Source organism: Gavialis gangeticus, unplaced genomic scaffold (genome assembly GCF_001723915.1).
Source record: "Gavialis gangeticus isolate Ggan-Ray unplaced genomic scaffold, GavGan_comp1, whole genome shotgun sequence".
In the NCBI taxonomy this organism is placed as follows: domain Eukaryota; kingdom Metazoa; phylum Chordata; order Crocodylia; family Gavialidae; genus Gavialis; species Gavialis gangeticus.
In genome coordinates this window covers 9,837,960-9,851,883 of record NW_017729009.1, presented here as the reverse complement: position 1 = coordinate 9,851,883, position 13,924 = coordinate 9,837,960, and the positions used below count along the sequence as shown (strand labels likewise).

At 47.6% G+C, this 13,924-nt stretch overlaps 1 protein-coding gene across 1 annotated transcript in view; it reads left to right on the top strand.

Annotated features, from left to right (window-relative positions):
• Positions 1-13,924, top strand: part of EFCAB8 (EF-hand calcium binding domain 8) — a 27,027-nt gene that overhangs the window by 9,836 nt on the left and 3,267 nt on the right. The window contains exons 11-23 of the mRNA XM_019509960.1: positions 644-774; positions 4,611-4,678; positions 5,549-5,697; positions 6,180-6,317; positions 7,009-7,116; positions 7,302-7,529; positions 7,920-7,990; positions 8,159-8,363; positions 9,407-9,658; positions 10,561-10,695; positions 10,772-10,990; positions 11,639-11,803; positions 13,658-13,826. Of these exons, the coding sequence (XP_019365505.1) occupies positions 644-774; positions 4,611-4,678; positions 5,549-5,697; positions 6,180-6,317; positions 7,009-7,116; positions 7,302-7,529; positions 7,920-7,990; positions 8,159-8,363; positions 9,407-9,658; positions 10,561-10,695; positions 10,772-10,990; positions 11,639-11,803; positions 13,658-13,826 (2,038 nt within the window). The remainder of the gene's footprint in view (positions 1-643; positions 775-4,610; positions 4,679-5,548; positions 5,698-6,179; positions 6,318-7,008; positions 7,117-7,301; positions 7,530-7,919; positions 7,991-8,158; positions 8,364-9,406; positions 9,659-10,560; positions 10,696-10,771; positions 10,991-11,638; positions 11,804-13,657; positions 13,827-13,924) is intronic.

Genomic DNA, 13,924 nt, shown 5'->3' with positions numbered 1-13,924 from the left:
TTTCGGACTAAATTTCCCTTTTCCCCCCCCCCCCCCCCCCGCTTAGGAAAACTCCTATGTGGAGCTTCTGGGCTGAGAGCACTTAATCTTGAGGATGGAGTATTCTGCTATTTGGGATAAACTCTCCTCTCCTCACTGAGATCCCGCTTCTCATAATGAGAAGCCATTAAGGAAAGTTGATGTAAAAAAACAAAACAAAACAAAGCCTAGATATCTCCCTGGCTATCAGAATCCCTTTGAGCTGAATATTCCCGTTTCTCAAATGTGGGTTAGGATGTTATTTGTATGTGACCCTGGGTGCATACACCATCTGGCACTAAGCAGACCCCAGTTTATTCAAAACCTCATTTATCTGAGCACGTGCTGTGGCTCCTCCCTTCCTCTCTGGGTTTCTGCTGCATTTGCTGCCCTAACGTATCTGTTTCTGCGGCGTTACCCTTTTTCCCTGATTTGTCATTCTTCTCAGCTTCGCATCTTGCTCGGTGCTTTTCACCGGCGCTGTCCTTGCTCCTAGAAATTGGAGTATTGGCACATGGGTTCCCTGCCGACCCCCTGAGATTTGCAGCAGAGCAGCACGTGCTTCTGCCTGTGCCCTGGTTTATAGCCCACGGTGTCATTAAGCACAGTGTCTCCTCTCTTCCAGGCTCTCCACGAGGACTGGTGCCACCAGATAAAGTTCATTCCTGAGCTCAATCTCGTTGCCTCCTGTTCTGCAACTGATAAGGGAGCCATGGTGCTTACTGCACTTCCACTAAATAACCAGGGTAAACCCCAGTAAGACAGGTCTCTTTGTCTCTGTTTTGTAAATTATCCATCACAATGGTAGCAGCCCGTATTGTCAGCCTCTTTTTAACATTCCCTTCAGCTCTGGGAAAAACCTATGGGGACCAAACTTTCAGAGTTTGGGAAACATAAATTACAGAGCGAGTGTGTAAGGGGCCTATCATTCTTGCACTGTTTGGTAACCTGCAAATAAATTAAGTGTTTTTTTCCCCCAGGCTGTCAGAACAGTCTTTACTGGACAGTTCGGGTAGACCCAAGACATCTCTTTCTGGAAAATGGCAGACGTGTGTTTTGTCTTCTGTATTTTCGAGATGGGTCTGAGCTAAAAGTACCCCAACCTTCCCAAAGTGGGTGGTGATTAGGGTAGTCCTGCATGAGTTTGTCTGGTCTGTCACCGTTCTTCTGTGCATCCCTATTTGAGTTCAGGTTTTCCTTTGGGCTTCCAGGTCCAGTTTTCTGGTAGAGTTGGACCGCTCTATGGTGTCTAGTACATCATGCATGCTGCCCTAAAAGCTCCCTGTACAGGGGAGGGGAACAACATTTGCTGATGTGGACAATGAGGAAGATGAAACCCCATCTGGCTTCTTGTTTTCAGTTCCCTGGCCATCTCCAAGAGAGTAGGGATGGGGAAGAGGGACTTCCGAGTAGTGTGGGAGCAATTTTGCTCCTTATAGACTAGCCAAAGAAGCTGGATATATATAATCTGAGGTGAGCTGCAGCCCATGAAAGCTTGTGCTCTACCTGTCTATATCTACCTACTTACCTTGGTTAGTATATAAGGTGCAACTCTGCCCTGCCTTCTTGACTTTGGGCGAATTCGGTTTCTTTAGGAGCAGTTTGCCAGGGGGAAGGAGGGAGATGCCTGGGGAGGCTCTGGGGATAGTTGGGAAATGGTGCGGAGGCAGAGATGCAGCTTCGCTCGAATCCATCAGCCAGCTGGGACGGAGTAGGGGCATGTTTCTGAAAGCCTGAGCAAGGAGAAGTCTTGTTTTCCAAGGCCATCTCAAGCCCATGGTGAGCATCCCCATGCTGCATCCCCAGGTGCAATTCCCGTCCTGCTTCTCACGCCTTCCTCTGCAGCCCTTGCTCACCTTCTGCTCTCCTGGTCCCTCTTGCTCTGCCGCCTCCTCCTCTGGGTTTTCTCTTCCTTCACTTCTCTCTTCTTTACTGCTTTCTGCCTCTGGACATCTTGCTCCCCACCCCTTTGTGTTTCTGAATCGCCCCCTCCCCCTTCTTCACTCTTCTGAGCGCGAGCCCTGGCAGCAGGCCACTGCCTCCTGAAAGCTAATGGGTGGATGCAGCAGAGTGCCCGGTGGCTGCTGTTCAGCTTCCTGGCAGCAGACCAAATACATATTTCAGTAACTGGCTTGCTATAAATCTCGGAGACATCTGACAACGGTTTGGATCCACAATTTTATCCTTTCTACAATTTCCCCCGGCCCCTGGTAATCACCGTTTCCTCTCTGTTTTCCCAATATATGTGACACTTTGCTCTCGAGCAAGCTGAATAATGCTGCTGTCTGCAAATTGCAGGTCTCTGCATCTGCAGCTTTGCCTGTCCAAACAATTCGAGAACAACAAAGGATGTGAATGCTAAATAACCACTTCCAGGACTCTGAAGCCCCAGTCGTGGGCTGCCGGCACCTGGGCATTTAAATTTATCTATCGTTGGAGCCAACGGGAAGAATAATGTTGAATTCTCTGTTGATAATTTGTATAATTTAACAGTCTGTTTTGGTCCTGGTGTTTTTACTTCAGACATCTGCTCCTTTAGTAGCAGCCCCATCACAGATGTGTTTAAAGGAAAGGATTTCGGTGACTCCTGTGAATTTAAAGAGAGTGGTCTCCAAAGTATGGATTGACTCTCAGGAGGGTGGATTGACTCTCACTAGGAGGGGAGTAAAGTACTGGAACGGGTTGTCTAGAGAGGTGGTGAAATCTCCACCCTTGGAGGTTTTTAAGGCCTGACTCAACAAAGCCTTGGCTGGGATGATGTAGTTGGGGCTGGTCCGGCTTGGAGCAGGGGTCAAAACTAGATGTGACCTCCTAAGGTCCTTTTCAACCCTTGTTTTCTATGATTGAATGAATTTGAACCAGGCTTGTCCTAGCAGTGGATTTGTGTGCAGTTCTGATGATCCTTTTAGACCCGTGTTTGTCACTTCTGAATTCAGGGGGTTGTTTGCTAGTCTGTCTGTCTGTCTCCAGTCAAAAACAGCTTGGATTAAGGTTTAAACGGCCGAATTAGAGGATGTTACTGGATCTGAGTAAAGCTGTGCTAATGCATGTCCAGCAGATGGTACTGTTGGGCTTTATTTTACCCATTTGTTCACCAATGGGAGATGCACAAGCAAAGCTGGTTGAAAGAGTTATTTGTCAGGTGCTGCCTGGGTCAGATCTGCGGTTTGTTCTGTTTTTCTATTTGGATGAAAGTTTAGTATGAATCAACTTCAGGCTGTGAGTGACTTGTAAACTATTGTGTGCTCTCTGACTGACCCAGGTTGGTCTTCCAGTCAGGTTACTTGTTCCGTAAAAAGGCAGTAGTTGTGTTAGTCCAGTAGAAAGCAGGGTAAATTTGCACCTTATAAGGTGCAAATCTGCCCTACCTTTTACTGATTAAATAAGCCATTTGCTGGAGGTGGTCTAATGTTTATACATGACACTCCAGCTCCCTTTCCAGATGACAGCACACGGACCTGCACTGGAGGGTGTCACTGAACTGACTGCTGGCAGGGGGTGACTTGCTAAGCCCTGGGTCCGGGCAGCACCTGGGGGTGCACAGAGGACTGTAAAATAACAGGTTGTGGTCCAGATCCTGGTTTCATTTCCCACTCAGAAATTATCCCTTTGGACAACGATGTCTCTGTGAGGTCTGGTGCCTCCCTGCAGGTGTTATTGCTTGGCCTGACAGGCCGTTCCTCTGTTATGGCCTTCTGTTCTTGGGCTATAAACCATCTGTAGCCAGCCCTTGTCCTGACTTGTTCTAGCCCAGCGAGTGGGCAAAGGGGAAGTTGCCTTTCCTCTATCAGCAGGCAGCTCCCATCAGGGCACACGCGCAGCGATGCTGTCTCTTCAGTCCTTTTCTTGCTTTCTGCTTTCCTTCTCTTCCTCCTAATAGTGTTGTGACCCCATCACCTCTGTCCCATGCTTCCCCTCTCTCCTCTTGTGGCAGCATTGTCTTTCCCTCATGTTTGCTCAGCTACAGGGATGGCACGCGGGTGGTGCAGTGCTACGTTCTGGTTACAGGTTAGTCCGATTGCCTAGTGAAGACCAGGGGCATGCAACAAAACCTGTGCACCAGCCTCCGAAAGGGGAGGCTCAGCGCTGCCTTGGCCATTGCAGTGCAAGAGTCCTGACAGTCAGGCCATGGGGCTGCCTCCCTTTCTGGCCCTATTCGTGAACAGGCTTAGGGGTGGGGAGGACAAGAAACATGGAGATCCAAGAAGCTGGTCCCTTCTCATCCTTCACTGTTTTTTCCTCAAGATGGCTTTGAGCTGCCCTCTTTGCATGGGAACTTTTTTGAAGTCTGGGCGTACTGATATCAGAGGTTTCAGTCTGAGCCCAGGGTTGGGATTAGCTATAGAGTCTGGCTAATTTTAAGAGTCTCTCTGCTCTTTTTCTCTCTTTCCTTCTTTTGTTCTAACTCCAACCTGTTCTCTGTCGACACTGCTCTGCCTCCATCTCCCCTGCTTAATTGATCGGCAGTGTCCTAGAAGCAAACAAAGACATGCCCTCCATAGGCTTACCACCACATTTGCAACACATTTTTAAAAGGACCATTTAAAGCTCTTCTGTGAGAGTGCCTAGTTTCTGTTCTCTCTGCTTTGTAGATCATCTGCCATTGCTTTAAAGAAAGGCATTCTCTGCTTCGACTATTCCCCCAGGATGAATGTTCTCGGTAAGTTCATCATGGCTCCTCTTTCACCCAGCAGCTGATGTCATGCTCGCCTCTAATTGCTGTGTTAGACCCCTATGAGAAAGGACAAGGTCCAGAAACATGTTTGACTATGGGGAGCCATGTTTTAAGCAACCATTGAAGAAAACAACATAAACTAGTTACTTTAATAGCTGTGCCCTCGTAGTTGGAGAGCTGAACCGTTTCCATTATGAGTCAACGCAACGCCATTGTAGAGACTGGCACAAGACCTATATACCATTTAAGTCCTATGGTCACTCTCAAAATAGGGCTTCAGTGGAGCATAGGCAACAAGGATTTGCTGCTTTCTTCTGCTGTTTGTCATTGCTATCTCAATTGTCACTGAAGATACTAACAAAGCAGCATGTTCCTGCCATTTCCCTACATCATAATCCCCAGGGAAATATTAGGCAGCTGGCAGTCTAACCCCCATCCTTGTATTTGCAGCGTAGATGAAACAAAGGTGCATTAAGTTTATTTCTCAGACTCTGTTTGCATCTCTGAGGCAGTTTTAGAATAATTGTTTCAGGTCGGAGATACAGAATATTGCTGTGTCCTGTTGCAGAATTGCAGTGAAATGAGCCTCAAATAACTGTCCTGTAAAGATTGGAGCCAAACATACAAAGTTTGCAACCCACCTACCCTGATCCTGATTTTGTGCTTTTGCACCGGACCTGCTATTACCAACATGGTTGCAAGGGGCGGCTACTTTGAACTGGAACAGGGAGCAGGGTCAGCTCAGGGCCCCGTGCATGTTTTGATGTATAGTTCCAGCTTTTCCTTCATGGGACGGTGGAGAAGGGAGAGGCCCCATTACCTTTCTGTGCAACTAACGTGTTTTCTTCACTCTAGTGACTGGGGGACTGGATCCACTGATTAGAATCTGGAACCCCTACGTTACCAACAGCCCCATAACCATGATGAAAGGCCACGTTACTGCAGTGACTCACGTGATAGTGAGCGGGTACAGAAACACTATCCTCAGCATCTCAAAAGATAAGGTATGAATGGCTTGTTGCATCTACAGCCCTGTCTCGCTTTGCTGGGGGACAGGGAGGACTTTGCTGTCGAAGTACCAGTTCTACATAATAAATGATGGTTATGCGAGTCCAGGGCATGCAGGGACTGCTGTGTCTGAGTGACGAATTGGATTTGGATGAGGTTCATGGAGCTGCTACTTTCATGTAAAGCTAGTGCAGCTTCATTCTTTAATTCTGACTTCTCTGGAATCTGCAGCCAAAACAGTTACCCAGGGGAGAGCTGTCTCTATCTGATAGGTCCTTTACCTCCATCCTTTGGGTACTGCAGTGAACAAAACTCAGTTAGAAATATGTGGTGACTACAAATGTGTTTGGGAGATTGGCTGGAGCACCTGGAAAGGATTTATTACCTTTGGTTTGAGCAGATAATCAGCACAAGCCATCGCATGCTTTACAAATGTCTCCATCCCTCTGACTTCTGGCTTTTGCCTTGTGTTCTCCAGAATATCCGTATTTGGGACCTGCTGGATCACTTCTGTCTGCAGTCCATTCCTAGCAGAAGTATCTCGTTAGGGAACTGTCCTATCATTGGTGTCTATTACAATGAGTTAAACAACGTCCTCATCTGCACTACCACCTCCGTGAGTTGTTTGTGTAATGTACAGTGCTGCTTCTCTCATGAACGGGACAGTGTTTTGGGGATGATGATTTTCTCCTATTAACACATCGCCCACTACTAATTGGTGAGTCCTTTGCAGACGAGACTGAGCAGCACCCTTGGGTCATCTAAACTAGTCCCCTGGGATTGCAGTTCTGCATGCTTCCTATGTGGGGCTTAGTACCTACTGAAGCAAGGATAGGTGGGGTGCATGCATTTGGATGTTTTTAAGGTCCTGCCTTGTCTGTGCTTTAACTAAACACTGGAGATCATGGCAGTGGTATTAATGCATATTGGATTTTGGTTCAGTAGGAGTTTCTGATCCCAGACTCAATCTGCATGGGTTAAAAGTATTTAAACAGCTGTGTTCAGAAGCCCAGATCAAGTCATTTGAGCACTCAGCCAAGTTATGAATGACTGGGGGCAGCTGTCTGAAGGTACACACTGACAACTTCCACTGCTGCAACCTCAGTTCTAGCTGTGCCAGCTCTAAAAGGCAGGACATTTAGATGTATCATAGAGAAGAGAAGTGAGAATTAGGGCTACAAGGGACCTCCGGAGGTCATCTAGTCCAACACCCTGCCTGATGTCTGCAGAAAGGCTGGTCATTTAAGAAAGCCACAACTTGCAGAGTGTTTATTTGCAGCACATGACTTTTACCTGTTTCCATCCAGATTGGCATCCTCTATGCTGCTGCAGAATTAATGGAGGGCAGTGGTTCAGAAGTCACATCCCATGACCAGCCTCTGTGTGCAGCATTGTATAACAAGAACTTCCAGCAGGCAAGTGCAAGGAGTAAACCTGTGCAACGCACTGGCTTGATCTCTCTGGTCGCTAATAGACAGCGGTGATAACATTTCCGCATCTGTAATGTACCGATCTCTTTGCTTTGTACTTCTTGTGGCATAGAAATGCCCAGGAGCTTGATCGAAAGATGGCGTGCCCTTTTTCCTGGTGTTCTGTCCAGGTGGTCAGCGGTTGCTACAGTGGCGTGGTCAGAGTCTGGGATATCATGACTGGGCAAAAGATGATGCAGTTTAAGGCCTCGGAGGGGAAGCAGACAGAAGTCACGGCCATGGCTTTTGACGGTGCAGAGAGACGTCTCATCACTGGCTTGAAAGATGGAACGATCAAGTTCTGGAACTTCAATAACGGGGACTGTCTCCTCGAGCTGCCTTGCTTGGATAAGACTGAGGTCAGCAATTTGTGAGAGGGAGGAGAGGTGCTTTATTAGCCCTTGTCAGGTCTATTGTACCCCATCCTCAGAGGGAAGCACTATTTCATTAAGCTCTGGCTCAGCCTGCCAGGAAGCAGGGGCAATAACATAATGGTGTGCTTTGTGCAAGGCTGAGGAAGAGGGAGGAGACGCTTCCAAACGGAGTTACCAGTGAGCTGCTTTTCTTTTGGGAAGGCAGGCACTGCTGGTGCATTGACTGTGCCTGTGAACGCCCGTCATTTGGGTGACCTTGACACGGGGTAAATAGGTGGGCAGTTAAAATGTGCACAAATCTGGGGCTTGCATGTGTGGGCCAATGTCTTCTAAGTGCTGCTGTGCTGTAACACTGTTTCTGTGTCTGTCTCATAGATCAGTGGGATTCTGTACATCAACCGGAAGATATATGTGTCTGGGTGGAGTAAAAGAGTTGCATGGTATCTGTAAGTAAGAAGTGGGCATGGGTTATGCCCTCCAGTGTAAAAGTCTATGTCCTTCATTCCCATTGGTGGCTTGGTAACTCTAAATTTGAGTACAGTATACTTTATACAGACAATGTCTGAATGAGGATTATAGTCTTAGGGATGATACGGTTTAATCTTTCTTACTAGAGATGGCAAAGCAGGTGAAGTATTTGAACACAAGCACTGGAAATGCTACCACTCGGAAGATATCTTTTCTATGGACATGCACAACAACAAGCTCTTGGTTACTGCTTCGTGTGATGGAGATGTAGTGATCTGGAACATAGACTCAGGACGGGCATTCTGCAGGTTTAATGCATCCCAGAGTCCTTTGACCCTGATGCCAAACAGAGTAAGTTTAAGGACGGCTGGCTAACTCCCTATGCAATACACTGCTGCCATGTGTCCAATTCAGTTTCCAGTTATTAGTGAGGGAGGGCAGATGTGAACTAGGGGATATCAGGCACAATGAGTCAGAGCTGCATCGCTGGTTTAGGGAATATATTAGAAAAATAACAACTTTTTCAGTTTGCTGGTCATCAAAGTTAAGAACTAAAGATACCTGGAACCTGGGTCTGCTGCTGTCTTGATGGTCTTCAGTCCTGGCTTATCTTGTCCCTGCTCTTATTGTTTTCATCCTTTCCTGGGGTAGGACACGTCTGGTGGATTTTGCAGTGGTTTTGTGGTTCTGGATAGATGTAGCCCAGGGCCCAGGTGAAGAGTGCTGAATGTGAATGCTAATAGTTCTCCAGCCATTCTAAAGCAAGTATTTTAAAGTACAAGAGTCTGTGTTTCCAATAGATAACATGGTAGTTTTCTAGTTGGAGGAAGCACAGAGGAAGTTTTGTCTCTTGCATGTGAGGACAGCTGTGCTCTGGCATGAGGCACAGCTGTTCATGGGTCACTGCAGCAAACCTGGAGTGAAACTGGGGGGCCTTGAGTCACTGCTCTGATCTTGCATGCCAATGCCCAGAATCCTCCAGGTCTCACACCTGAAGCACCTGAACTGTGGGATCCCAGTATAGGTTCGTGGTATGCTTTGCAAATGCACCGTGTTCTTCTCCTGATGCTTTGCAGACAGGTTCGGGGTTGGAGCCCTTGCTGAATTTATATAGAAGGTGGTAGTTTATCATGTGATAACAGTCCAGGGCTTTTCATGCTGAAGTTATCACAAGTTCTGCCATTGGCAGCCATGTCTCAAGGTAAGCTGAATGATTTCAGCACAAGAGCCACCGGGAGGGAAAGCTGCTTGAATTTACAACACTGCTTGCTCCTCTGGTAGTGCGGCCCAGCAGGTAGAATGGGGTGGGGGGAAGGATACAGCAATGGAAAGGAAGATGGGGAAATCTTTAAGGAGTTTTAACTCTGAAATATGACTTTGTTCTCATGGTTCAGGTGTTTATGGAGGATGACTATCCCAGGAAAGGAAGTGCCCCAAAGAACGTGTCATTGCTTTTGAAGTTCAGCACTCAAGCTGAGGCTAGGAAAAAGTGCTGGGTCGATGCGAGTCCTAGGTTGCCAACAAGGCCCATAAGTGCTAAGCATATTTCTTCTTCCTCTTCTGGCTACTGGAAAGCCCCTGCTTCTGCTCCACCTGGCATGAGACAGCCCAAAGGGAAGGAACGAGAGGAAGCCAAGAGGCAGCAGGTATGGTTCTTGTGACTTGTGATTTTGGCAAAACCAGGAACAACTGGGCCCTTGCCCTGAGCTGGTGGAGGGAGAAAGCATTTCATGTAAACAGTGATGTTTCCTCTCTTCAGCTGCCTCTGGCCCTTGCCTGTTTTAGTAAAGAAGCCTCAGGATCTGTTCTTGGAAGAGCTTCTTATAGTTAATGCTGGCAGATATATCTGTCCTCTCAAAAAAAACATGGCTATTTTCTACTACCCCATGGAGTCTGCTGCCCCAAAGAGCAGGACCTGTTTAGCCTTCAGCATGAGGCTTGGGGCAGCTGGCAGCTGCAAACACGAGATGTCATAGGAAATGAGGAACTTCAGGAGGTCGCATCTAGTCCAGCCCCCCGCACCAAGCAGGACCAGCCCCAACTACATTATCCCAGCCAAGGCTTTGTCTAGCTGGGGCTTAAACAACCTCCAAGGATGGAGATGCCACCACCTCTCTGGGTAACCTGTTCCAGTGCTTCACCACCCTCCCAGTGAGAGAGTTTTTCCTAATATTTAACTTCAACTTCCCTTGCTGCAACTGGAGCCCATTGCTCCTTGTTCTGTCATCTGCCCCCACTGAGATCAGTCCAGCTCCATCCTCTTTGTAGCCCCGCTGCAGGGTGGTGAAGGCTGCTATTCAATCCCCCTTGGTCTTCTCTTCTGCAGACTAAATCAGCCCAGTTCCCTCAGCCCCTCCTCCCACGTCCTGCCCCCCAGCCCCACAACCATTTTTGTTGCCCTCCGCTGGACTCTTTCCAACTTGTCCACATCCTTTCTGTAGCGGGGGGCCCAAAACTGGACTCCAGATGTGGCCTCCCCAGTGCTGAATAGAGGGGAAGTGTCGCTGCTGCAGAATAAGGGGGAATAATGTCACTTTTGTCTTTGCAGGTGGCCCTGTCTGCAGGAGCAGGTGAGGGTGCTGAGGTGGGCAGAGAGCCAAGAGCTGCTGGAGCTGGTAAACAAAGGAAGAATAAGTTGAACTGCTGGACGGAGCTGAAGGGCTCCTCAGCTGCTGTGCAAAAGGTCAGAGGCATTCCCCTTGCTCAGTCCTACCCGGAGTGGTTGGGGGCACCCAGTGATCCTGCCTTCTCTTTTGTAGGTGCTTTTCCTGCAGACCCGGGAGCGAAACCCTGACACGGCCATTCTGCTTACCAGCTCTGCAGATGGCTACGTCTATGCTTGGTCAGTCGGTGGGAAGGGGGGTCTGCTGGGCAAGTTCCGGCCAGTGCCTAGGGATGAGAACGCTGTAGTCAACGCCATGGCCACAGACTCGAACGACTGGATCCTGTTGACTGGTGATTCCCTCGGCTACATTAAAGTGAGTGCTGCTTGATGTCTGGGAGAAGCTCCCTGGGTAGGTCTGTGCATGTTGTTTAGGCATCGCTGACCCAGCTCTAAACGAACTCACTCAGGCACACGGAGCAACTTGGCTATGGCAGCACAGAGCTCTGCATGGGCTGACATGTCCTGCGGAGACGACTGAAGCCGCCTTCCCCAGGAGCAGAGTGAATTAGCTCACGTGGAGTCCAGGTTGCTGCTGCTAGGTTGCTTCTGGTGGACTTGGCTGAGCACTGGTAACCCTGCCCTGCCGGGCAGTCTGCTGCACGGACATACCCACTAGGGAGCCTGGTTCAGAAATGAGAAGTAAAATCCCTGGGCATGTAACTTGTGTGCGCTTCCAAGTGCATCAACCAGCCTGTTCCATGCAAAAGGCTGTGGAAGTAATCAGCTGTGTGAGGAAACAGGAGGTCTGAATTTCAGACCAGTACATTTCAAACCACAGCTGCAGAGAAACGGGGAATATCTTTGATCTCCTGGCAGTTACGTGCCATGTTTTCTGAGTGTGAATGGGAACAGATGCCTGGTTGCTTCCACACCATCCTGATAGCAGCATGCAACAGGGTAAGCTGTTTTCAATGGAAATCAAGAAGTTACTAACACAGTCTCTCTCTCTCTCTCTTTCTAGGTCTGGGACATCGAGCATTACTGCAAACCAAAAGTGGTAAAGAGAGTCTCCGAAGTGGGAAAGACGGAGGCATCTCCTAAAGTGAAGAATGAGTTTCGAGTCTTAATCCCACGGTACTGCAGAGCTCCTGCCAGACAAAGTCCACCATTGATGGAAACTACGGAGGTAGTAGCATGGCTGCTCTGGGAAGCAGCTTACATAATTAATTAATTAATATAATTTATATGCCAGCCCTCCCATCCCAAGGCTTAGGGCTCACAATCAGAGAAGCAGAACTTTAAAAGGGCAACTAGCACAAATCAAACAGGACGGCGAAGTGGAGAGTCGCTAAACAATGTCTCAGCTTAGCTATGGTCCTTTCAAGTAGGAAGGACTTACACCACTTCTGAAAGATGTCCAGGTTCATGCTCTGGCTGGCCTGAAGAGAGAGGAGTTTCAGAGCTGAGACGGCCCTCCTCCACATTTTGCCGAGCAGACCTGGTGTATTGATAGTACTCGGTGAAAGCTGCCCTCAGCTGACATCAGGAATATAATGGGGAAAAGGTGGTCCCTTAGCTATATCATGCCCTGGCTGTTCAGGCTTTATACATCAAAACCAGCACCTTGAATTGTGCCCAGAAAGCTACTGGAAGCCATTGCAGACATTGGAGGACTGGAGTGATGTGCTCCTGATGACCAGGGTTCCTGGCTTTCTCTGATTTGGGGTTACTTTTTAACCAAAAACAGGATTTTTTTAAATCAGAGAGAACCAGGATCCCTGCTGATGACCCAACCCTGTTAGCAGGCAGGCAGCAGCCTCCAGATAGTTTTCAAGGGTAGCCTCGTATACAGCACGTTGCAGTAGTCAAGCTTTGAGGTGATGAAGACCTGGATAATGGTGGCCAGATCAGTCTGAAAGAAAGGGTCGCTGCCTTTTTGCTAGGTGGAATCAGTGAAACGGGCAATGCAAAGCTTAATCTTCTTCTCCAAAGCTTTTAATTGCATTCAGTGGGTCTCTACAATGTCCCTTCAGTATTTTCATGTAGAGCATCCCTGCAAGGCTCAGTGAGAAATGAGGCATATGAGCTTGGGCAGAGCACCATGCTAACACATGCATGCTGTTTCTAATAGTCGAGCTAGCATGGGTAATGCCTACACGGCACTACATTTTATATATCTATGTACGCTTACCAGTTTTGTTGTGGGTAAACCCTTGCATATCTATCCACATGTAGGTGTTGCTGGGGCTTTCTAAAGTACCTGTATGATTTAGAAGCATAAATCTTGTGGACCTGTGCTTCTACATCAGTTCACTGCTTTGGAAACGGTGCCTGAAAACAGGTGCATTTTTAGAAGCTTATTGGAAATGTGTGAACGTATCTTGAAATACTTGGATGGCTTAGCTAAGCTATCTGTCAGGACCGGTTCAGCCATTTCTAAGTAGGTATCTGTGGATCTGCTGAGATACTGAATAATTTTATATGCAATGTCGGGGTTATTTCTCTTTCCAGACACTGCCCACATGTATAAGCGGGACAAGTTCTTCAGCCTTTCCTAGCTCAGAAAAAGAATTTCATAGCAAGTTGAAGAGACGAAGCTAAAATGTGTTTCTTTATTTTAAAAAAGATAGAGAGTCAAATAGGATCTTAACTCTGGCTTCATAAACTCCCCGCTGTTATAGTAAGTGGAATCCATTTGGAGAGTCCCAGTGCAACTGGTATACAAAAGCAAGGCTATTGCCAATTAAGCTGTACTGCCATCAAGATAGTTACGTGTTAGAGTCAAGGACATCCCAGGAACTATCAAAATCTACTAGATTCCCGCTGTTACAATTGCTGCCAACAAACCTGTAGGCATGAAAACCCCAGTTCTTGGTAGTTTTATGTTCTCACAGTATTTAAATGCCATGGTGATAGGTGCCATAGAAATAGTTTAACCTTTGGCATTAATTTCTAGTGATATGAAACTTCCTAAATTAAGCTGCTGACCTGTCCCAGGAGGAGCATCTTTGCAAACAAAGGTTACTTCATTGCTCTGCAGGTCCTGGACGGCTGGGTTACTTCCCTGGTAGCTCCAGACCTTCTAAGCTCTTGGAGAGGTCACTTGAAGAACATATCCCACATTGTGTATGTGGAAAGGCTCCGGCTGATTGTGACTGCCAGTGATGACTGCAACATCAAGCTCTGGCTGCTGTCAGGCAGACACATCGGTATAATAATTTGTTTGGAGCTGTAAGCCGGCAATGTCAGCTGGCCTTTTTTTTTTTTTTTTTTTTTTTTTTTTTAGAAATTGGCTTTGGTTTTGTCC